A 25913-nucleotide genomic window follows, 5' to 3' on the forward strand; every position below is an offset into this window, starting at 1 on the left:
GGTAACGCGTTCTCGGGCTGCCGGTTTCCTGTCTTGCCCATTCGGATGACAATACTACAATGACGATCATCATGCCGATGCCGATGATAATGATTATGTTGTTGATGTTGATTACACTGATTGGATGTGAACCCTTCGCATTCCTCCGGCATCCTAGGCACCCCGGCCGCCTGCCTGTGGCCAAGGGAATGCCAAAGGGCTCGGTATCAGTTTACATCATTGTCGAGCAATTGGTGGAACTTAATTAAAACCAATTTCTCTGGCCGCGGCTGTGCCGCCCTTAACGGGGGAAAGCGATACCTTTGGTGGGCTTGGCAATTCTACGGCATCAAACAGACACTGGCTGGAAGCTTGGTGGGCCAGCTGGTCGACAAAAAACGCCGGCCGCGTCTAGTCGGTCATCAAGGGTCGAGTGAAATTAGTGCAATTTAAGATTTATTTTCCTAGCATTTTCTTCCCGGTTCGGTTGAATACTCAACGGGGTGGAGGTTTTGTAAAGAGATGTGGCTTAAGATATTTTGAAATCTCTTTCAAGGGCTTTAATTAGTAATGCTAAGGAAAGGCGTTGTTAAATACAATTTTGATATTATAAGCAATGATTCAAGATGTCGTTCAGGAAGAGAGATATGCAATAATAGTATATACTTTATGATTACTGTTATTGTCATGATGATTGATTTTGATGTCCCAGATTTTAGTGCATCAGAAAAACTGTTTAATGTACACGCTTTTCTATAAATGAGCCCTATCACCTGGTTCATAAAAATCGCAAACCCATCAGAAGTCTCCATATCCCGTGCTCAATTAACATACTCCAATCCGTGCTTCTCACGTACCAGACATGATCGGCAATCGAGTGCGATTGGGTTTTATTGATCATAAACCCCCGATGTTTATGCTTCCACGCGATGTCAGCGACCTGCACGCCGGTGGCATACCAATAAACCTCACCACACCGGGCCGGGCTGTTGTTACATGCAATTTAATTTATAATTTTAAATTTCTTTCCTGCAAATCGTTTATTCCGTGTCGGTTGATTTTGGTGTTATCTCAGCTTTTATGACATTAAAATGCCCAACCCATCGATCGATTAGAACGGAACTCTTGCAGCGGCACAATTCTATTCGTCAACATCAAAGCGTAAGCTGCGCACCTTGCAGTTCGCGGAAAGGCAATCCACCGATTGTTCTGGACAAATTGGTCTCCCTTCCAATTAACGGGCCCCGAGTGGCATGAAATGATCGTAGGCATCGCTGTCCGTACGCATCCGCAAGCTGCAACGCGCGGTAAGTGCAATTTGTCAGTCAAGTCGCGGTCTCGGCTTACGGTTGCCGCTGTTGCCTTTTCTGATTGGTCGATTGACCGCATCGCCATTTTCTTGCAACCTGCTGCTGCTGGGTGCGTCCTCCAGAAGATCTCTCGGTCTCCGAGATCGAGGTCTCTGCCCACCAAACACCAAAAATGTGACCCAAACGGACGGCGGACTTAATTTATTTAGTTCTTTTTTTATCGTGTTCATCCCTCACCGTGGCATCGAAGTTGGTTTAAAACGATTAGGTAGCATAAACATCACACTTTACGGCTTAGCTTGCATCGTAAAGCCAATCCATGAGGTTGGGAAGCCGAAGAAGTTCAGCCCGCCCTCCAGTGGCTTCGACGGAATACGGGACTGCATTCAATTAATTTATGACGCAGCACGGTCAACCGTAAATGTTGTGATGATGAATTTAAATTTCATTTTAATGAATTTGTGTTGTAAAGCAACAGGCACGGCACGAAGGAAAGAGATTTAAAGTGGGGAGCAAAAACCAAACCAAAAACAAAAAAATGAAGAAGCACATAAACGCACTCCAAAAATTCGAAATCACCAATGGCAAAGGCACACGGAGCAAGTATAGTGCATTGAAATGGCGAAAGCTACGGTCACAAAATGCATCATAATAATGTGCATAAAAGTTTCATTGCATCCAGACGGGCAACGATACTGCCCACAGCAAAAACGGTCAAGTCTTGCCTCGTTCACCATCGAAAACACACACGGTTGTAGGATTTTGGTAGCCCATCGCTCAAACTTTCAACATGCTCAGCCCACCTGTACACCTCGACTACCACCCCGATGAAAGATGAATGAAATGGGAATGAAACGGCCACAGAAAGCGAGCGCTGGACCGTTCACACACTCATTTGCGTATTGAAACGTGACTGGAATTGGCAGTGATTGATGATTTTTGTTTCGGCCCAGGCCTAGCACCATAAGCGTCGGGTAGATGATCGGCTCGAATGAATCATTATAACGCAGTTGTCAATGCGTGGAAAGAAAGAAAATGGAAATGGGCAGCAAATGGTGGCTGACTTATGCGTTATGCTTCTTTTTCAGTTTGGATTATCTCGTTCAATGTTTGTTGCATTATGACTCTCGAGCAGCTCAAGTTCAGTTGAGCAATAACAATGCTCTTCTAAAATCCGAAACTTCAGTCACATCCGAAAAACATGTGACTTAATCTTAAACATCTACTTCTTCCTTGGCACTTCAATCTCGAGAGGTCTCGTCCTTCTGGCTTTCTGTGACTTAATTTTATCCGTAGTAAGGTAGTCAGCCCTACGAACGGGGAGGCGGTCTGGATGGGATTTGAACCTCGCTCCTGCCGTCTGAAGACCGGACCGCCTCGTCTTAAACAGAGTCATTAAATTGCTGTAGCTTTGAACTACCGTAAATCGAAACTATGTTTAATAATTTTATATCGCTCTGATTTTTTTCTGTATTCTGGAGCTAATTTATGTCATATTTTGTTTTGGTGAGAAAGGTGTTTCAAATCCATTTTAATTTTATTCTCCCTCTCATTTTCCTTTTTTCCCTAACGATACCCAGTTCCTTATCACTGAAGTTCATTTTTTAAAGTGCGTGAAGGATTGAATTTGACAATTTTTCCTTTCAAATTATTAAATTAAAGATAAAAAACTTTTGAAAACTCCTAGCGATTATCTTGATGTATGTTTTATCCTATCACTCGAGCCCTTCTCATACAGGTATTGAAAATTGCCAGGCGTCTCCATTAAGAGAATTACGAAGCAAAATTGAACCGCCATTTTTAATAAAGTTTCGATTATACATTGAAAAGAAACAAAAGCTTTAGCTCTACCACACAATTAAACAAGTAGTTAAAAACTCTTACAACAAAACACTTACATCACAACCGTCTAGTCTTGGTACATAAACTTTTCACCCAAACTTGCAGTGTTTTTCTTTTCTTTTCACGTACCACCCAACAGTGGCGGCACACGTGATGGTAATGAAATATTCCGGTCAGTCAAAACTGCTGGCCACCACGCTCGTAAGGGATGACCGCAAGTGCTCCATGTTTCCCTGAACGTCTGCAAAGTTTTTGGTCATACAATCGCTCGGCTTCTTATTGAAATGGTACGCTCTGTGGTGATTTACCAACCGACAAGCAAGCCGGAGCCAGCACGCCAGCATGAGACAGAGAATGACAAGTCGAGAAGATTTCTGCAGGAAATACATGCTAATACGGCTGCTCATGGGTACACGGTACACCGCATTGGTGAGACTTTACATCATACCTTCATTGCTAGCTCCCGAAAGCTTGTGACCAGTTTCGTTCACTTTTTTAATGAATTAGAATGTTTTGAATAAAGTTTTTTTCCACTGAAGGTTTTAACAATCTGCATAAGAAAAAGTTTCCTTGCCTGCTTGTTCCTCCAACAACAATGTCATGAGCAAAGACGCTCGTGAATCTTTTCATGCTGTTATTTTAAAATGGCTTCATCTCAATAAGCATCGCTTAAACGCTCGTCGTTGTTGTATAAACCCCTTTCACTTTGTGTCTTTCAATCTCACTGTTTTAAACGTCTATCATTATTTTTATCATTTCATCATCATTCTGTACGCAATTCTGTTCAGCTTAGGATTTGATGTACACTTAAGCAAACTTACAAAAAATCGGAAACAATTCAAGTCATTAATTTGAATTCTGAAGATGTGGTTTACCAACTGCTGTGATTCGATGCCATGCAAAAATAATCGCGACTTCTCACTGTTTTTGTCATTTATTTTTCTTGCGGTTGCGGTAGGTTTTGTTTTAAAATTTTTGCTTTCTCTGCAGACGTCATAAAACGAGATGCGTAAGCTAAGCGAGAATGAGCGACGTTGGGTAACGACACTAACCATGATTGATGACGCACTACGCACTATGCGCTTGGCAGAGAAGAGCGATCAGGCAAACGATGCAAAACCCATGGAAAATGCTTAAATATACATCACTGCCACCACATTACGGTGTTCGCCCATTAGCATGCATTAACTATGAAAATAGCTGCCAATTGCAATCAGGCGTAGGGGAACCATGCTTCAAATCTTGTTGGTTTTCTAGTAATTGAAAGAGTTGAGTTGAAATAAATAAAAAAGCATGTTATACATCAACTTATCGTCTTTGTTTACCAATAAATAACTGCTTAGTTTGTTCCTTCGATGAACTTTATTTCTCCGTAAGAGGTGTATTTTTTTATTCTACTAGAACGGCCTGGCCGTATTGCTTAAGACTAATTTACAAATAATTCTCACTTCCCTATGGTTGGGAGGGACACTTAGGCCGTATTTGCTTGATTTGTTTCGTTGAGTAGTGTCCTGTCATCCAAAGACAAAGTCGTGTTCTTAGCGGAGGCCTATATTGTGAGGGTAACACCTAATCCTGGGTGCGTTCGGATGGTTCGTTGACAAGTGTTCCGATATCCATTTTCGAGGCTCATAGGTAATCCTCATCTTCGTCTCCAAGCTGGTCTGAATGGGAATGTTTGGCAATTTTCTAGTACTGGACTGCGTCAAACATGGCGAGATAAGAAGCAACGAAGTCCATGTCCATTGAAGATGATATATCTCATGGCAACCGAGACTGCTAACACATGCTTTGGAGTCGACCTGTCTTATTCGCTCGAGACACGAAAAATCTTCTGAGATAATATGAAACTAAGCCTTAAAGGATGCTTGGGTAGTGATTGAATATAAAAACCTCCCAAGTTCATATATGTTCTGTTATACGTTGCCACCAAGCGATGTAGGAAACTCTAGGACATGCATGTGCTCGTGAGGTAGGCTATCAAAAAGAAACCCATTCAAAGCGCCCTTTTTGGTCAATTGATCTACCATTTCATTGCCTAGAATACCTCATTGAGCGGGCAGGCAAACAACACATATTTGGAAAGATGTTTCTTATAAAGTATTTGAATTAGTTTATTTTCAGCTATTTTTTTGGCTTAAAAATAAAATGTTACTGGTTCGGAAATCTTGCAAACAATTTCATTTTCAATCAAACAAGCAACTTGCTATTCGCTCAACGATTCATGGGGAATTCGTTGAAGTCGATCCTTTCAATTAAAACATCTCTATTTAAAGAGTTTTCATTGAATCTTGCGATCAGTACATCTCAAAGGAGAAAGCTAATCACATCTCCTAAAAGATTTTACCCACGCTAGAAACCTTAAATGGAACCCTCAACCCTTAATGCTGTGCGCCAATATCACCGCTCAATTGACATACGATGCACGCCCGCAGATTATAGGGCAAACATTATTACATTAATCAGCGCGTGTGTGCTGAAATCCGAACAAAAAGTGAAAACTCGATTAATGAGATACGTTAACAGGCATGTTTTAAATTTTACCGACAAAGCAAAGCATAACAAACTCTAATCACGTACGATCAAACACACGCACACAGGTGCGCGCGACAGCCAATCCAATGGCTCGGTAAATAGATCCATTCGTTTCATTGATGTATCGATCAGTCGGCAGGTGTACCAGCGGTGCACATGAAACAATAATGAGGCGGTTAACTTAAGTAGCGGTAGCACACACAAAAAAAAAAATTGATCGCTCTACTAATGGAGACAACTTTAATGAAATAATTAATACGGTATCGCGCAATCACGCCGACCAAATGCCGAACATTGCGAGGCAATGTTGTGCATTCCAAACAGTCGTAAAATTGTAAAACAGGTCCATTTGGTACACTACACCGGAGCCGCATTCCCTGCGCCGCTCGCATACAAAGTTGAAATACGATCTAGTTTATGTTTTCCTTTGCTATTTGCTTTGCCTTCTACTGCCACATTCCCCTTCCCATCTTTCGCCAATCCCCCTGCAACACAGCATCTTCCCACTGTTCGGCTGAATCTCAGATACCGATCACAAAAATCAAGTGTCTACCCGTGTGTGTGTGTGTGTGTGTGTGTGTGTGTGTGTGTGTGTGTGTGTGTGTGTGTGTGTCTTTTGAACGTTCTGCGAAAAACCCTCCCCAGCTTTGCGCAACTGAATCGGATTTCGCTTCCTTTCGTGTGCAACACCCCCACGTCCCTGTGCCAACCTGTGCCGGTTAATTGAATGCGCGGTACCCGGTCCTAACGCCCGACCTCCTCGGCGTTATACGGTTGCGGTTAGCTGTCAAAGACATCAAAGTGGTCTCGGGTGCAGCGTGGCCCCGGCCGCACCACTAAACCCCCGGACACTGTCCAACGGTCATCATTAGTTTACCGTTAATTGACACCGTTCCGGGGATAAAAATGCATTTTTCAAACAATTAACCTTGGCGGACCGTGCGCCTCCATCGGGCGCCACGCGACGTTCGGGGTGGAAATGTCGGGGTGAGCTGGCGGTGCGATATCCCATTCGATGATTCACTAAACTTTAGTGCGTGTGTGGTACGATCGAGTATGATGATATTAATTGAATATGAAATGCTGCAGCTCCTTTGAGCTTGGCGAAGATCAGGTTTCTCAGGCTGCTAAGGACGATGGGTGGTCGAACGGTGCTATGCTCCAGTTCCATTTGCTCAGCTGCCAGCTGCCTTGCTTCGGCTGCTGGCAAAAACCTTCTACCAAAGTGAGCAAACGAGTGAGCAAATCGAGCGCCTTGCTAGCTTAAGCTATTTAAATGTTTCAACTTTTTGTTCACACGATCGTTCAATTTACTACTTGTGCAACATAAATTACAGACCAAACTGCTTGTTGAGTGAAGTTCTCGCCTCTGTGTGTGAGGAGAGAAAAAAGTGGTAGGTTGCTCTGCACCTACAGATGTGCAATGCTGTAAAACAATCGGTGTATGCTCCTCGGACGTGCATTAACTATCCTAGCTAGACGGACATTTCTCTAACGAACGTTCCCCATTCAAAGCGCGACGATGCTTATAAATTGAAACCGAAGCTACTTCACCACAGTCTCGCAATCTCTCGCTCTCTCTCTTCATCATGCAGCTCACTGGAGCTACAAAAACCGAACCAAATCATTAAAATACCACCGGCGATCCCTTTATCTCTGGCGCTACATGTACCTACTGCTTTCCTCTATCAAACGGCATGTCGCAAGATTAATGAGCCATTGTGAGCCATCGAAAAGCACAACAAAAAAGCAGCAACCCTGACGGATGCTTGATCAAACAAGACATTTCAAATCCTCTATGCTCACGGTAATTGGTGTTTGTGTGCGCCAGCGATCAGAATCCGCGCGCCATGATCCCGCCCGCAGGAGGCCTGACCTCCCGTTATGATCATGGCCTAATGATGGTGACTCGGGATGAATGCAGTTCAGGTACGGTTGGGTGCTGAGGAGATGGGCTTTTTTTATGCTGTACTCTCTTTGACCATCTCATTTCCCATTCCCAACACGCCGAGTTGGTAGAAAATGAATGTGTTGCCATCGATGGAAATGGGTGCACGCGCGTGCATGGAATTGTAGGTACGGAAAATCGCCTTGATATGGCCGCGCCGATTACCGCTGGGTAACGATCACGGTGGGAAAGTTTCTCGCGTGAGTTTCCGAACCCCATTCGGGCTTTTCATTCGCAATCGGACGATTAATGGTTTATTGTCCTTCGCTGTGTGCTGAATACTGAGCAGTGATTGGCGGTAGAGCCAAGACAAAGGAGGCCTCCATTAAGCGGCGCTCAATCCTTTTGTATATAACAGGCAGTTTTTTATTTGTTGTTGCTTTCTATAGTTTTGTATCTTTTATCTGAAGTGACTCTTTAGATAAAACATTGATATTTTTTCTTTTTTATTGCTGTGGGCTTATATGGCCTTTACAATGTATTTTTATTTTGATTTCTCACATTTCTCAAAATTGTTATTTGACCAATATTTGATATTCAGCATTTGCTTACAAACAATATATCCTTTCAATCAGTTTTGGATTATAAACCACTTTCAGTGTGACGTTTGGGCCGTTATATTTGTATAAGAAATAATAGTCTACTGAATGTTGTAAAAGTGAGGTTATGGGCTCAATGTTCGACGTCGACGAGTTCTTGGAAACACGAGTATATCATTGAATGTACTACTAGAGTGTGTACTAGACTTAATGGACCAGACACGACCGGGGTTCAAATCCCATCCATACCGCCTCTGCGGGCCGAGACCTTTTGCGGTTGTAGTGCAAAGGAAGAAGAAGGCTTATTGGATCCTGATCCTGATTGGGAAACGATCCTGATGGGATTTCAACCTTGGTTTTCACCCAAGGTTTAAATGGGTGCCCCAAATCCACCCATGTATTTTACTTGAAAAATAGAGAATTGTAGTTCTCTAAGGACTCTACTTCCCTGTACTGCTTTTCATTCAGTAGATATATTGATATTTCAAAAACATAAAACTCGAATGTTTTAAGACAGAGTTTATAAATATTGTTGAGAAACACAAAGCTCTAAACTGTACAAAATCGTCCAAGATATTTATTACAGTAGACAGGAATAATTATCGAAATTCTAAACCGTGACGGATTCAAAACCGACCTCGAATGAGATAAACCACACATCAAACCCGATACCTGTCAGCCGTTGATCGATATTTAAACCAACAGATCCAACGAAACCCCAAACCCAACCGTTATGCCGTACCGTGGCGCAATGCTGTGGAACCGTGTGGGATGGATCTTCGGTTTCAATCAAAGAGACCGCAGCCTCACACTGCACCACGTTGCACCGTGTTAGGTGTAACACGTGCGTCGCTGTGACATGTTCGCTCTCTATCATCTGACCGCGGCCACGAGCTGGTTCACACGAAGCAAAACCAACGGCGGTGGTCCCGGGTATCGTCACATCTCGTTACCAAGCGGTGCACGATCCGTTGCAGCTGCATCGCAACCGTCTATGGGCCCGTTCGCTTGGTCGCCACCCAGCTACGTTCGCTCTGGCTAATTGATCGCGGCATCTATTATATTGAATTTATGATTTCACTATTTGCAATCAAGAGCGTCCCATCCGACGCCCTCGTTACCGTGTGAACCGCGAGTGTGCCGTGAGCGGTGCAACTTCTCCAGCCGTTCGGACTGGCGACCTGTTGCACCATCCAATATCGGCGATCTTTGACCACGGACGGGTGGGTATTGGCCTTAGCGACCAACCGTGTGGCGTTATTGATGATTGCATTTCAGGGTTTCTAGTTTCCGGCATGTTCCCACTAGAATCGTTAGTTGATGTATCTTTATAATTTTTTCCTCTGCTTTCTTCCAGCGGGTACCTGTTGGTTGCGGCGGTACGAATCGTCGGGAAAGTGCAGTCAGCTGTTCGCGCGGAATGTGACGCGGGAGAGTTGCTGCGGGGCAGGCGCTAACGGTGGGAAGGGTTTCAGCGAGCGGGACGTGCCGGATGTTAGTCTGTTCTTCATCAACGCGTTCAACGACGGGATGGAGTGCACATCGTGTTTAGGTAAGTGTAATGCACTTTCTAACCCTTTTTGGATGAATGTTGTGTTCTTTGGCATATGAGACTGATAATAAAAAATATCTTTATACATTACATGTTTTTTTTTACTTTTGCATATAAAATACAATATTCTTTAAAGTTTGTACTGTTCTCTATAGCACTCAAGGACACACTTCTGTTTGTGTTTTTCATTGATGATATTATGAAGACACTGCCAGGTGCACACAAACTGTCTAGCAGAATATACTCCTTGGCGTGACTACAATGTTCTACTTACTTACATTATGAGGACCATCAAACGATGAATATTCAAAAAAATCGTAAAAGTCGTTGTTAATTGTGGAACAAATTATTTATGATGGAATGAGAGGATGAATCAAAAATACATAAACTAAGCATTTATAATCCAATATTCAACCGAAAAATTGATTATACAACTGAAATTTATTTATCCCACAGATACCTGCGATCGGGCAAAATGTGGCCCAAACAAACGGTGTGTGATGCGCCGCAATCGTCCCAAATGCATTTGTGCACCGACGTGCAGCGGTGGCAGCAACAAGCGTCGCCCCCAGTCGCCCAGACGCAACAACCGGCTGCATCAGCTGCATCACCAGCAGCATCACCCCGAACAGCAACCACGCTTTCACCAGCAAAACATTAAGGTGATCAATCTGAGCGAAAGCCAGCGAAACCACCGACAGTATTTCGCCGACACCGGACGGCAACCGAGACCGCGCCAACTGCGGTACACCGGCCCAGACACGGCCGAGGGACGTGGAGGCGGCGGCGGTGGCAGGAGTGTAAAAAAGTCTAGCCTAAGTGAAAACCGATCACCCGGTGGTAGCCAAAGAGCAGCGAGCGCGAAACACAGCGCTAAGGATAACGCTAAGGATAAGAAGCATAATTTATTGGAATCTGTGACATTAGTGAGTAGTAGTAGTCGGGGTGGCAGTAGTAGTAATAGCAGTAAGAACAGTAGAAGTAGTGGCACCAGCACGTCCAAAGGTACCCGCCACCCGCCCCGCAACTGTACCGCGCCCAGCTTCGGTCCCGTACCGCCCGGCTGCAACCCGTCCGGGCGCGACTGGACCGGTGGCGAACGGATCGTTCTGCAGCAGAACGGGCTAGCTTTAAATTCACATCCCACCGGCGGCAAGGGCCCGGCTGTGGCCAAGGCCAAAGGGCACACCTCTGCATCGACATTTATCCCACCCACAACGCGACACCACCACCGGAAGGATGTGCCGGTGCGTGGCAATCAGACGATGAACGAACAAACCCACCGAAAGCCGTCCACCGCGGCACCGTTCGTCGCGTTCGGGAAGCCAAAGTTGCTGCGTGTTCCGCGGGTCGGTCGCAAGCAGAACGGCACGGCGGTACGGGTACCGCGCCGTGAGCCAAACTATCTGGACGACGTGTTCTTCATCGAGAACTATCATCATCAGCAGCAGCGAAGGAATCGCAAGCACCAGGAGCCGATGGAGGATTTCTGGGGCAACGAAATAATGGTAAGATGATGATCTTACGCGGGTTACACTTGATTTATTGTTTTATATAAACCAGTGACGCGGTTTTGATTTAACGTGCCTTACAACTAATTAAGAGTTTGTGGTTAATTTCAAACTTGATTTTATGTGTTACAGTTTTTATTATTTTTTCTCACACATCAGCTTTTTACATTAATTCTCTTCTCTCATTCATGTATCCACTAGCATCAGACCAATTTCTACAATCCAGTTTGCGGCACTGACGGTAGAACGTACAAAACTGAATGTCAGTTGAAGAAACGTGCTTGCAGACAAGAGATTACATCCCTACTGGTCGCCTACAAAGGACACTGTCAAAGTAAGTGTCTTATCACTAAATATTAGATTTCCTTTTTTAACGTCTGGCCTGGTTCAGTAGACTATTATACAGCTCTTCTTCGTTTAAACGCTGATCTGACTGCCTTGCGATGGGAAAATAATAAATAAGGAAGTCGGTAATAGCAATCCTAGTGCTCCCGACTAGGGAGGGGGGCGGTCCGTTGGCAGGGGCTACAACGGCGCCGATCTTTACACGGCAAGCGAGGGGTTCAAATCGCATCCGGACCGTCACCCCCGTAGTGAGGTCTGAGTCTCCAACTACGTGGAATCACTAAGTCTAGTAAGCCAGAAATGATAGCCGTGACCTATAAGAGGTCGTTAAGCCAAGAAGAGAGTCCTCCCGAATCTGTTATATCATAGAGGCAATTTTTGAAGTTCTGTGCATAGTATGTAGGACTGCTTATCCTGCATCTGGTACTCTGAGTCAAGAAAGCCAATAGTTAATGGGCGAGACCTTTCAAGCTTGTAGGGAAGAAGAAGTCTACTATAGAACGTTATTGAAATGCGTCATGTCGTTGACGATGAAGACCTTTGAACTGTCAATTTAAGCATAGGCTTCAGTAGTCGCTTGTTCTATCCTAGGAGCACACATCCGGTGCTATATTTAAGCTGCTGGTTTTACTTGAAGTTAAGCAGAACTTCATATACTCTCTCATCAGGGAATATCATGATATCATTGAACGTTCTCCACCAAGGACTACACGAATTTCAGAGAAAAAAATCGCAATATAGCCAAGGAATACTGATCGTTATGTATCCATCGGGACTGCTAAAAAGTCCTCAAGTTATCTCTCACATGGTCAAAATTGACGAGACTATGCCTACCACTGAGATCTTAGAAAGAGATGAGGACGGAGATGAGTACTCTATGAGGTTCAAGCCTGGTGTGAAGACGTTTCAGCTGACTTCCTGGACTAAACATCTTCTCAGCGTGTTGATGGTACCTACACGTATGATGTCCAAGCAGAATCAGTTCAAGGTGACAGTTCTCTAATTCTGGGACGAATTTCTCATGTAGCTCGTACATGTTACACGCCTTACGTATTGTTTTCGATTGATGAATTCAAACAACCCATCAACAACTTCTGAAATCATTTTTCACACGCCATTTATTCAGCTCAGTAACAGAGCCCAGGTTCTTTATGACATCACTCATCCGCACCAAACATTCCTAGCGCTCGGAATCCCGTCGTAAAACATATTCTAATTTTAATAATGCCCAGATAACATACATTGAAATTGGCTATAAACCGTTGAAAAGCGATACTGCCGCAGCTAATTAGAGCACCTCCCTCGCACGGTCGAGTGTGGCCAGCCGAACATGACTTCCTGCAACGGCCAAGCACACGTTCGCTCAATCCGTCGCACGGCTCGCGCAAGCAACTGTCAGCGGCAGCATCTGCCGAGCCAAACCAAACATCAAACAACCTTCCCCATACCACCCGAGGTTTCATCTACCCACCTTCACCCCTTCCGTGCACAGCCACTTTGATGACAGAATGCTTCAGCACTTCGCGCAACACTCGAACCACTAGATCAAACTGTTCTGCTCCATCACTGTCCATCGCCACACAGCTTCCCATTGCCCGAGCCGAGGTCGCGAGGAATTTTAAAGCGGAAGACGACCGTCGTCACGGGGCCGCTACGCTGGCGGTCGTAAATTTTACTCTGATTTATTTTCATCTGCCCCCCCCCCCCCCCCCCCCCGGCTTTTCCCGACAGTCTTCGGTGACTGGCGATTACCTCGACGGGGGGACGCGATTAACGATGCGATCGGGGCACTGCAGAGACTGATGCTGGTGCATCTTGAATGCTTTGAAGATGATTCGCGTACAGCGCTCGCCGATGCTCGATTTCGTTTGTTTGTCGAGGCGCAGGAAATTAACCAATCCTTGGTACGTGCAAGCGTATGAGTCCATGTGTGTATGTGTATGTAGTTAGTGCACCCTGGAAATGGTGATCATCATCTGCGGAATTCAGTAAAAGATTATTGTTCTTTCGCTGGAGGATCACGGTAATCAACGGTCTGGGGTGTATCAGAAGTTGAAGTATTTACGACGCTGCCGTTGATCACCGGCTTTCCTACTGGGTCTACTGATGGGTTGTAATTGCACACCACCATTGTGGGTAGGTTTAACGATCGCTAACGATCGTCGGACACGGTGTCGGTTTGTTTTTCTCTGTTCGTGGGTGAATTATTCGCTACGATGTGTACGATGTGCACTACGGGAAAACACGGTCTGTAGGGGCGAAAATCCAGTAGTTTCCTACTGGATACTGATGGGGATCATAAATCGTCCAGAGGCTTTAATTGCAAAAGATCCAAAACTCACAATAAATCAATTTAATCAAAGCGGTCGCAGTAGATATCGCCTGAAGCTGATCATTCATCTCACCAGCTAATATGCACCTTAACCTCAATTTGTACTCGAAATTGACATTTGCAAAACCCCTTATAAGTTGGTTACACAACCTCTTTAAAATGTCATACACAGCATTGAAGTTCTTATCTTAATTGTTTCTTAAGAATTGATCAACATTCACCATGCCGACTCTTAACATCAAAACTTGTTTCTTAGCGGTCCATACCTTGCACCGCGTCGAATTCGGTTGAAACCCAGCCAAAAACCTCCGACCAATAAACGATTCATAATTATCTGAAAACATATGACAACATTGAAGCTCCTTTCACAAGTACCCACACCAATCAGTGCGCTTGATGAACGAAACGAGAAATAGCAGGACTCTCGATTCGACTCATTGCCATCCACACCATTTCCGATCCGCGTACGGCACCGAGCTGAAAAAGCGGTTTGATGATTTTTCATTCCCACTTGCGTGAAGTAGCACCGGCGCGCGTGTGTGTTTGCTTGCATTTTGGCTTCTTTATTTCTGTCACTGCCCATGCAGCCCTGCAAAGCCCTGCGGCTGCTCATGCGGCCCGCCACTCATCAGCGAATCGGTGTGGCATGTCGACTTTTGGCACACGCCCGCCCAAAGGTGGCCTCCGGAGGCCAGGTGATTAACAGTGGCGAGAAAATTAAATCAACAAAAAAAAACACACACACATACACACATAAAACAAGTAACTGCTGCCGCAAGTGCACGGCCCTGCGAAGTGTGAAGTGGGAGGCTGGACCAAGCACACACTTAACCGCTATCTTTCACCCGAGAAGCGTGGCACACAGCGGGACCCGGCAAGCATAAAAAAAAACTGGTGTACCGTGGGGCAAGAAGCTGCCACTCGAGGGGATGCTTACGACCGGCGAGAAGGTGTGTTTCTCGTCACGGGTTGGAATCGACCCGTGCCAATGTGGGGGACAGTGGGCAGCTCGTGCTGTGTTTAAAACGCTCTCACTACATGTACACCGCAAGGTAACACGTCAAAGTGTGCTAATACTGTGTTTTTTTTTGTGTATTTCTTTCTCCACGTCTTAGCATCATGTAAGTTTGTCCAGTGTCCGAATGGGAAGCGGTGCATCGAGGATCAGAATGCAACGCCACACTGTGTGTCCTGCGGTGGTACCGAGTGCCGGGCCGATCGATCGCCCAAATCCGTTGTTTGCGGTACGGACGGGAACACCTATCCGAGCATCTGTGAGCTAAAGCGACAGGCATGTCTGACTGGACGAGCCATCCCGGTTGCTTACCGGGGACGTTGTGTCGGTAAGTTTATCTTTAGTTTTAACTTCACTGTTCATCACATAATTTTTCAAAATGGACATAAGTAATGATTAATGCTATATTGATTTATTACACAAATTTTAAAGTTAAAGAGAAATTTAAAGAAAACGCACGAGCTGGTCTGTTTTCTATTTGATAAAATAACACTGAAAATTGGAAGCTGTTGCTATGCATATTGCAAAAAACTGATGATATCAAATTTGCATTCAGGAAACACAATCATGGGATATTTAACACAAACAGCTGATGAAGTATCAAAGCTCTGAATCGGGATAATACAAGACTTAAAAGGTTCTATGAGTTTATTGAATATTTTATATTTTTCCATAACCAGCAAATAACACAACGTAAGCATAAACAAAGCATATTTGCCTGTTTTCATACGACGTTCCAAAGTCTCAAAAATGTCCAACTTTCCATACACAATAGGCTTTATAGTAGACGAGAGATTTTATAGAATTATAAGTCAACTATAAGCATGACCAAAGCAGACTTGTAACAACATTCGAGAAGTTTAGTTCTCAAATCTAGGAGTAGGATTACGCGTTGACTAAGAGACCTTGGCAAAATGTCTTCTCCAAACAGACTTCATCAAAGTGATCTTGCCTAAGAGTCCTTGCCGGACTGAGAGTTCAACCTCACCAAATGGGCTCTGGCACAGGGTTCTCGCCAAAAAGGCTTTTCCAAATAGGTCTTGCGAAAGAGGTTTTGCTTCCCAACTTCGACAAAACCTCACAAAAATTCCCTCGAAAAAATGGTCTTTCCGAAAGAGCTCAGACGAAGAACCGATCCTAGTAGCAAAAAAACTTGAAATATTATTGCTGAAAAAAACAGCTGATCGTCATGGCTCAGAATGAGTTAAGAACATTTGGACATTTATTCTTACACCAGCCCTGGTATAGGAATTTGCTGACTAACTTATGGTCGCTCGGGGAATCAATTATTAAAACTTGAATTATTTTTAAATTGCAAATAATCTTAAACCTTAAAACTTTGTCACTGATTTAAAGTACTTTACGATCAAACCAAACCTGGCGACCTCAAATCAAACCTTAGCACACCTGTTCGGCGATTCTTTCTCGGCCGAGAACAACACCAATGATTCCTTACCTGCAGGCATTCAATAATAACCATACGATACCTTGACCGATGTTGCTCATCAATTTTCCGCCCAACGTGCCTTCCGTGAGATGGGATGGCCAAATAGGCGTCGTCAATAAATAAACCCGCGCCAGTTTACGGTTCGTTCCGGATGGCTTCAAAATTGTCCCATCTCGGTTGCGGCCCACCGTGTACCGACCCTGATGCGACCCATTTAAAATGTCCACGCGTCCAACGCACGTCCCGGTTATTCTTCGCTTAAGAAGAGCTGCAGAGAAAAGAAGAGGAACAACGGAGATACAAATAAATAAAAAAGCAGCACACACTCAGTATAACCACACATAACTACCCCCGAAGGCGCTCTGGGAAGCAATCGGCTTAAAGGCAAACACTTCTTCTTAATGGGCAGCACACGCAAAGCGCAAAGTGTCAAAACAAGATTTTAAATTACTCCAACGACCCGGGCACCCTTCCCCGGGCACGCGTGCGTGTGTGCGTGGTGCATCGCGTGCATCGTGTCGGCGGCGCAACAACCGGGCACGGTAAAGGACGAAGATGAAAAACGCACGCAACACCGCGACTTCGGTTGACCCGCTTGTCCGATTCCATTTATCTGCCTCTGTCTTAACGCGTACGGGCGCGTGCGTGTGTGTGTGTGTGTGTGTGTGTGTGTGTGTGGTTTTATGTGTGCGAGAGGTGCACTTTTATCGGTGAGTCACTTACGCCCTCGGATGCACCCTCGGATATTTGCCGCACGCACCACAAGTGCAACGCATTAATAAGTGCACCACCTCTCAACGCATTTATGGTGAAAAAATGTAAATAAAATAAAATAAACAAAAAAGAAATAAAAAACGCTGTCAACTCGCGAACGTCTTGTGGAGCTGATTTGGACGGGCGTACCCAAAGCGCAAGGACTATTAATGCAACACAGTTTGGGGAGTTGAAAGTTGTGTAATTGGGTTGTTTACTGCTTCTGGTTGGTGGGTTATTTGCGGAGGTTATTATGGAACGGTAGCATATGCAGTGTAAACGAAGATGTAAATATTTGTTTGACGAGAAAAGCTGCTGAGAGCGTTATTATTTGAAGTGACTACAAATTTAACACCATGTTAAATAAACCAAATAAATCTTGAAAATTTGATACCAGAAAAATTAAGCTGCTCAATTACTGTTAATGTTTCACAATAACGTTTGATTGAATTTCATTGAGCCACTAAATTAAAACTTTTTATAAAACATATTAAATCAAATGCCGTTGTTCAGTATAAATTTTATTTTTTGAGATTATTTTCTCAATAATCAAACAGCCTTCTATTCGCTTTATTTTCGTTTTGTAATTTGGATCTAAGCACAACGGCCAGGACGTCCGTTGGACATTAATAAAAAAAAATTCCCAAGCCTCGAAAGGCATATGCAACAACAACATAGATAAAAACTGAAATTAAACCCAAGGATCAAATGAAGAGATATCCAATTTGTTTCCAGATGAGCTAGTTAGACTTTGAAGACTACAGAGACTATATACAGAGAAACAGATATTGTTCAGAGATATCAATGTTCATAGCAAAATTTAATCGATTGGATAGGAAAAATCATCCAGAATGTTTCAACAAAGCCGTCTTCTGCTTCCTTGGCACTAAAACTTTAAAAGGTACCCGTAACTCGATTTTAACCGTAGCTGGATAGTTTGTTACACGTACGGGGAGCTATGGAAATCCAGGATGGAATTTGAACACCGGGCCTGCCTTGTGCAGACCGTCCCCGTTATCACTTCTGTTACTGACAACCTGTGGTCTTGTTTCAGCCATTTGATTTAATATTGGACTTTATTTATGATTTTAAAAAACCATGTGCTCTTTCCAGCGTAGCGTTTGGAGACCTTGGAATTGGGTATGAAGATAATCAATCATTATTTGATTTATTATAAGTTATTCGAGCTAGAATAAATTTTAATAACATACTAGTTATGTGATTTAGGACAGGCAATTCCTCAAGAATAAAAAAGTTGTGTGATTTTATTTGTTTTCACCACCTCTTAAGTCCTGCTTTTAACTAGTACATCTAGCTGCTGGAGTGAAAAATGTCTAAAGCACAAGAACTCACGACCTAGAGCAATTTGACCCAAGAAGACGTTACGAAACTTATACCATAACAACCAATTCAGTTCACCAGAAAGAGTGATCTAAATTTTCTCCCTCATGACTGTGATTTATATTTTCATGCTTGGAAGCCCCATTGAAAGGGCTTTCAGCAAATCGGTTCTCTAATCGTTCAGTGGCGGTAGCTTAAAAGTACTGGATTGTATCATCCTGTTGCCCCAAGATCTCAGAGAATAGGGTCATTTCCTCAATAAATTTAAAGCTCCTTTTACAAACCAAACCTATCCAGAAACGAATGGAAAAGCTAAGCAAAGCGGAAAAACAGCATGAAAACACTACAAACTCAATTCTCCAGCTTGAGTAGATAGAATCCCTTTCTGTGTTTTGCTCTGTAAATGGAGTTAATTACGTTCGAACGCTTGGCTCCAGAATTTCCGCCAAAAGTGTTGGAAGCTTTTTCAAAGCATCGCTTTTTTATTTCGTACTATTTGTACGACCTCAACCTACTGAACAGTAAGGTGTATTTTGCTCCAGAACACACACACACACACAGGTTTGCTTAAGCTTCGCCACTCGCCAAATCGTTCCCATCTGTGTTCCAGAATCGTGCACGGTGAACAGCTGCATGTGTCGTGTTTTGCAACCAGCAAAAATATTACATATCGTACCCGTACTGCACACGAGGAATGCTTCCAGTTATGAATGGGCTGTCCGGCAAAGGCATTTCCTCTACGAAGGGAAGGAAATACTCCATCGCTAGTGTACGCCTGACGTTCCTATTAACTCTGCTCGATGCAGCCAGTTTGCACCACACGCTGCTATCTGAAATGTGATCTTCTTCACGTCAATGTTACACACATCGCTTCTTACTTCCGATCGAATTGCACGCGGGAACGAAGCAAAAACGAAAAACGCAGTGCATCATGCAAAGTGGGAGTGGTAACACGGCCCCTCGATCGCCAACGGGGTTTTTCTCAGCTATCAATTAGAACCGATTGCGTTTCAAAATGCAATCAAACTTTGATCACTGGTATCGGGCAGTAGGTGCTTCATCGGGTCCGACCGACCGCGTTCCGTCAGCGTTCGTGATACTGCCTACCAGTGGAGTGCGGCAATTGACGTAAACTTAGACGGACAGAATTGGGTCGATCGGTGAGCTGCTGTTGGTAGGCCGACCGACGATGGGAAGACCACGTGCAGCGGGCTCGGTTTCAGTTCCAGCCTGTTCAGGCCGTGACTGATGATGGGGTTAGGAATATGGGTTGCTGGAGCGAGTTGGGATGGGGTTTGATGTTGGGCAGTAAGCTGGAAACACATCTTTTTCACTCAATTTTGCAAGGAAAATTATGTTCGAACTAGCTTCTTTATTTGATTTCTGATTTTATACACAATTTCGTTACAGATGAAGAGAAGCGTTGTTTTGATTTCTCTACTGTTTTTAATTCCGTTTGGAGTATCTTTAGTGAATTTGGCAGATGAAAAATGAACTACAATTTGATAAACATAATAGAAGAAGCGGGGCGGTTCGGTGGCCGAGGCATTGTCCTGTCTCCACACGGCAAGGCCGAAGTTCAAATCCCATCCAGATCGCCTCCCCGTACGTAGGGCTGACTATTTTACTACGGTTAAAATTAAGACACAGAAAGCCAGAAATGGCAGGCCGAGACCTCTCGAGGTTGTAGTGCCGCGGAAGAAGAAAGAGATCTTCAAACGACAGGATCTTGGTTCAAATCTCATTCGGATCGTTCCCCCACAATGAGGACAACTGTGTGATGTCAATAAAGTCTAATAAGCAAAACATGGCAAGATTGACCTTAGAAGTAGTCAAGCCAAAAAGAAGCAATACGGCCAGGCCTTTCCTTTTAAGAATAAAAAAAAAAGAAGAATAAGGACAGAAAAAGCTTTTTATTGTTATAAATTCAAAACAAATTTAAAAAAAAATTCCTTGTTAAGAAAAGTCGACACAATAAAAGATATTATTTTCATTAAAAAATGTAATGCATAAATACACGTTAAGGTTATTTATCATGCATTGCCAATACGACGAAGAAAATCTAAACCCCATTCGCCCAGTGAAAACCCCCAGCAGTACAGATGGAACGGAACGGTTTTCAATCGGTAAACCTGTTCCGTAACCCTTAATACAAACCCCATTATTGCAAAAGCACCCCATGTATGTAGCCGGTGATGTTCGTCCATTTTCATTAGTACGCGAACATGATGTGAATTTATTCATGATTTGCGCTCAAGCTGTTTCCAATTACAAAACCATTCTAAGACGACGGCTCGATTCGATGCTCAAAACCCTATCCACCCCTAGATTGAAACCCATCGCTTAATCGCTTATGGCAAGCACGCAGACGCCGAATGATAAAAGCTACACATTTAATTGTTACATCAAAAGCTATGTCTCCCGCTTTTCCCCCGCTTGCCCCCTTCCCTTCCGTTTATCGCACGGTGCATCCAGCACAGCAAAGTGCATCTCCGTGTCCGTTGCGTTCATCCATGAACGTGCAAGATTCTTCCGTTTGCCGTACGGGCACGGTCAAACTCTCGCCGCGCTCTTCCCCACCGGTGGAGCTCGCTCTGGAGTCCCTTTCGAAATTCCACCCCGTACGAACGGCCGGCGTATGCGGCGGGCGCAGAATTGCATCTGCAATCACTTCCCACGTGCTGCACACGAGCCCGAAACGAATGGCTGGCGGCCGCGTGCAGTAGCTCCAAACGAAACGCTCTCCCGGAACGAAGCGGAAAGGAAAGTTCCCCGTGCTTGTGTGAGTGTGTGTGTGCCGGTCATGCGATGCAACTTTGGGGTATGAACAAATTGTTTTCGATAGCCCGGGAGTTTTGTGTGTAATAACAAAAATTATATAACAACAACGAAATCATTAAGAAGTCTAGACGGTTTGCATGTCTTGTTTTTGCTGCTGCTGCTGCTGCTGTCGGTTTTTTGTGCACTGCTTTTCTCCTGCTTTATCTCGCTGCGAGCTTTCCCTGTGCGCTCGCTCGCGTTTCTTCGCCGGCCTGCTGCCATAAGGTGCATTCGGGCGAGCTTGGTGCACGTCGTGCAGGCTCAAACGCTTTCCCGAATCGTGGCGAAGGGGAACACCGGGCGAGAATGGGAAGCGGTCAGGGAAAACAACAATGATGGATCGTTCTGCTGTGGGGTTTTAATTGCAAACCGGGATCCCTCGTGGTGTTCCAGGCTTCGGGCTGCCAGGCGGCGTGCAGCAAAGTGCATCTTCGGGTGACCTTCGCGTTGTGGCTGTAACCTCCACAACCTTGCTCTTTTATGTGATTCTTTCTTCTTTTGCGCGTTTCGTTTTTTCTTTCCGCTTTTCTGACCGATGGTACCGTAAAGATGGTCAGATTCACCGTTTCCGGACGGCTGTGGATGAGCGCACGGGATGGGCGAGATATTCTGGGAGGGAGGCTAAGGTAAGAAGACGTTCAAATGATCATCAGGGACAGGCTTACCAACGCTTGTTGTGTAAGGGAGTAGTAGAAACGAAATTATCCTTTCTGACTCACAATTCACCCTCAAGAAAGGCGAAATAGAGACAGACTTACATTGAAGCGTGACAGATATTATGCAGCTGCAGGGCATTTGAGAGCATTGTGGTGCAGTGGTTTGTTTTTCTCGCTTTGCCTACTTTTCTGTCCGGGCACTTGGACGTCCATCTTGGGCGAATTGCGGGCCAGCATCCGAATTCAATTATCCTTCCAAATAAAACAAAAACCCCCGTATAACCCACCAGACAAAACGTGAGCGATTACAATGCCCTCTGTGCGTGGTGTGCTTTTCCCACCGTCATCCTGTCCGTACGCCGTGCGTCCTCAACCGAGGTCAGCTACACCCACTCGCCGGCGGCAGTCGGGATGCAATAAAAAGTAATACAAATTTGCAACGAAATTGCGCTCCAGCGTACGAAACGAGGCATAATTTTCGTTGTGCCGGTTCTGTCTCGATTTGCTATAAAGCCCCATCCCGATCCCCAGTCTCTGGCTGGTTAAGATGGAGACGATTAAGATAGCATCGGTACGATAAGTTGTGTGGTCGCTTTTCTTCCGCACCGTCTGCCGCGTTGCGAAATGTAGCGAGGATCACGCCACGATCGACTACAAAAAAGCTTAAGCGGCAGCACCAACTTTCAACTTTAAGACCCCGAGGGACCCTTCGGAACTAGACGTCTTGACGCGCGTGCTTTGAATGGCATGGGGCCGTAATTGGTTTCCTTTCTGCTGCACAACGGCATCAACAATGAGCCCGAATGGCAATCAATCGGAGCGACATTGTGTGTGAGGAAATGCAACAATGAGCTGAGGTACAGAACAGATGGTACAAACAGTGCAATGTAATGACACGAATCAATGTGCAGCGGGGTGAGGAGCAATAGAGTGATTTGATGGGTAAATTATAGATTTCATAAATTGTGTCTTAATACTGCTTTTATGGACTAGGAAATTATAAGATAAATTGCTGAATCAACCGATTCAAGGTATGTTATCAGAGACTAATACTCTATTCTTCCTTCAGTACGGCCATGGTGAATGGTTATTGTGGCTAATCTTCTTACACTATTTATATCTATTAGCTATACTGGAATATTAAAAATTGTTGCAATACTGTCATTAAAACTTACCACCTAAACCGTAGCAACTTCTGATATCATAAATGTTTTAGTTTACTTATTCACTTAAGTGTGACGGATCTAGAAATCGCATTGTAGTATCGCAAAACTGTAATTGTCTTAAACTTGTCGATGCTTTAAGACTGCGAGAAGTGCATTAAGTGTTACGTTGAAGGTTATATTACTGGTAAAAATCCTCAATTCAGTTTTATATTGTTAACTTGAGCTACTGATGCCAGTTCACCATATTTAAACTGGATTATATCCTTCAAACCAAAGGGCTAGCCGACAATCTTTCGTACAGCAAGACCGTGTGTAGAATTCCGTACAGATCATGTGAAAAATTCTAACTATCCACCTACGGGTACAACAAATCAAGGAAGGCAGGAAGGCAAGAAAACTGACCTGAAGGAATTGGCCGGTCTTGCCCGGTCTTGTCTTGTGAAAATCAGCTCCACTACTTCCTCGGTTACCTCGGTCCAAAATACATAAATTATAAAATGTTCTAAGCTATTTAATCATTCAGAACTCAACTCAAAAAGTTCTCAACTGGTACATATAACAGATTTCCTTAGAAAAAAAAATTAATGAGGTCCAACGAGCAATCGCAATTGCTGCCTCAAATGCCATTTGCCAGTCAAAGAAACTCTGTCTAGTTATTTTCTACCATTCAAAGTATCCTTCCATTATTGCAAGGCAACGAGTAGATGAACCAGAACTACCTACTTTGTATGTTAATGGCTCTGGAAACCTACCAATTATGTCCTATTCCACAGTTTGTTCAACTGTATTTAAACTCACATCAAAAAGATTTCCTCATTTCGTTTGCATGTTACAGTTTCTATTATTCAAATGGACTATACCTCTCTCAAACGATGTCCATTCAACTGTAGGTAATTCAAGTCATTGACATCTAGCTCTTGGGCATGATCAGGCCTATATCCAGAAAGGTCATAAAGCTAACTAGCAGCAACGAGGCATAATTGTTAGACTCACGTAGCAAACCGAGCGTGTTGCAGTTGATCTTTCCAGTGCCCTAAAATTATGTGCCCTTTAGGTAATATATTTTTTAATGTTGCAATTTTAATTACTACCTGTACATATATACAATGTACACAATAAAAAACGTGCGATCCTACAGTTTCCGATCGCCCACAAAACTCGGTGTTGCCGTTTGGCAGAAATCGTAATTATCTTAGACAGTCCAACCTTCGCCAGAAACACGAAAGGTTAGGTCGAACGCAAATTTCTAGCCTTTATTAGCCACGATTTAGATGAGACTTGTTCTGGGCCGCGCACAAAGTATGCTGCAAAACAACATCAAAGTTCCGTTCCTTACAGCGCAAAACCCCTCTCGCATGGATCCCTTTTGCTCTAATCCCTTTCCGTTCGATGTCCTACTCCGCACCTCGTAGCCGGATCTATTCCTGGCCTCACGATTTACCCTCATCAGCAACCAACGATAATAACAGTAATTGCAGAACTGTATCCGCATATCGAGAGTGGCGTAGCATTTCTTCTATGGGATGCACGCAGCTGCAACTATATTGCACTTGCAACAGGATGCAGCAATATGCTGAGCGAACGAAAATGAACTTTCCGATACAAATTGCAATTTTTCTGTAGTTCTGTTGCAGATGCTGCTGGTCCGACTGCATCATGCTAGCCACCACCAGGATTTCGCAGGCTCTCTATTTCAACACCTTGCCCGTGTGCGTTAATGATATTGCCAGTGCAAGCGTTCCTAACCTGTACGGACGTGTACAGGATGATCCCAACGACGTCCAACGATTTGCGTGACGCGCATTTTTTCTTCCCTTCCTTTCGGTGAACTAAATGTGTGTGAATTAATTGCACTTATTAGGAAACAAATTACCCGGACCACGGGCTGGAGGCCGTAATAATAATGGTCGGCACTCATAAATCCACAATTAGCCCGCGCGCGCGTATCCCTTACGGCAGGTCGGGTCGATGCATTGGCTCCGGTCGCTACTACAAATTGCACCTCTACCGCCGCGATCCGCCGTAACCTGTTGCGGATTGGATTACGCAGCCGATGGAATGAAAATGACCGTGATGTGTCGTGGCAGGATTCTTGTGCCCCTTTTGGGGTGCCAGTGTGCACGGTTGCATGTGGTTGCCAATCGTCGCCTTCGCTTTGCTCGCAGGGCCAGAATCCGGTGTGTGGTTGTCCCTTGGGGAATCATCTTGCGATCAATCATTTGCTAATGTTTTTCTTCACGCTTTCCACGGTTCGAGCGCGCGTTCGGTCGAAGGATTTCTAGCTTGCTGCTGCTTCTGTCGCCTTCCGATTCAAACAATCCCACAGCGCGATGAAGGCTGATTCTGTGCTGCATTCTGCGCGCTAGAGCATCGTATGATTATGGAGGCGACAGTTAGGTGCTATTAGACACCGGGCTATAATTTACACCTCATCAAAACCCCCTTCGGACAGAACATCTCTTGGCGTCGGATCAGCGTTCTGAAGCTTTTTTCCCGTTTAATAAGCAAGGCCGTACGGGGCTCGAAGCTCCGGAGGCTAAGCGAACTTATCATTATTATCATTATTTTTATTGCAAATCGACTCATTATCATAAAGATGCGCATCGGGCTCCGTTCGATCGATCGACCGGCGCACATCTGACGCTTCGTTTCTTTCCACTTTTAATGTTTGTTCCTGTTTTTGTTTTCTCGCATGCATCTCGATGTTGCGATTGTTGCTGCATTTCGACTCAAGACGTCATCCGTTGCGTCAACAGAGGTGGTACGCGAGCATGATGTTTGCTTGATGAGCGATTGCATTTTTATGGAAATTTTCCCTGCAA

General features: G+C 44.4%; 1 protein-coding gene across 1 annotated transcript in view; it reads left to right on the forward strand.

Moving 5' to 3' along the window:
* Nucleotides 1-25913, forward strand: part of LOC118509494 — a 75852-nt gene that overhangs the window by 35428 nt on the left and 14511 nt on the right. The window contains exons 3-6 of the mRNA XM_036050149.1: nt 9511-9705; nt 10162-11213; nt 11418-11550; nt 15009-15236. Coding sequence (XP_035906042.1) covers nt 9511-9705; nt 10162-11213; nt 11418-11550; nt 15009-15236 — 1608 coding nt within the window. The remainder of the gene's footprint in view (nt 1-9510; nt 9706-10161; nt 11214-11417; nt 11551-15008; nt 15237-25913) is intronic.

Source organism: Anopheles stephensi, chromosome 3 (genome assembly GCF_013141755.1).
Source record: "Anopheles stephensi strain Indian chromosome 3, UCI_ANSTEP_V1.0, whole genome shotgun sequence".
NCBI classification, from domain to species: Eukaryota; Metazoa; Arthropoda; class Insecta; order Diptera; family Culicidae; genus Anopheles; species Anopheles stephensi.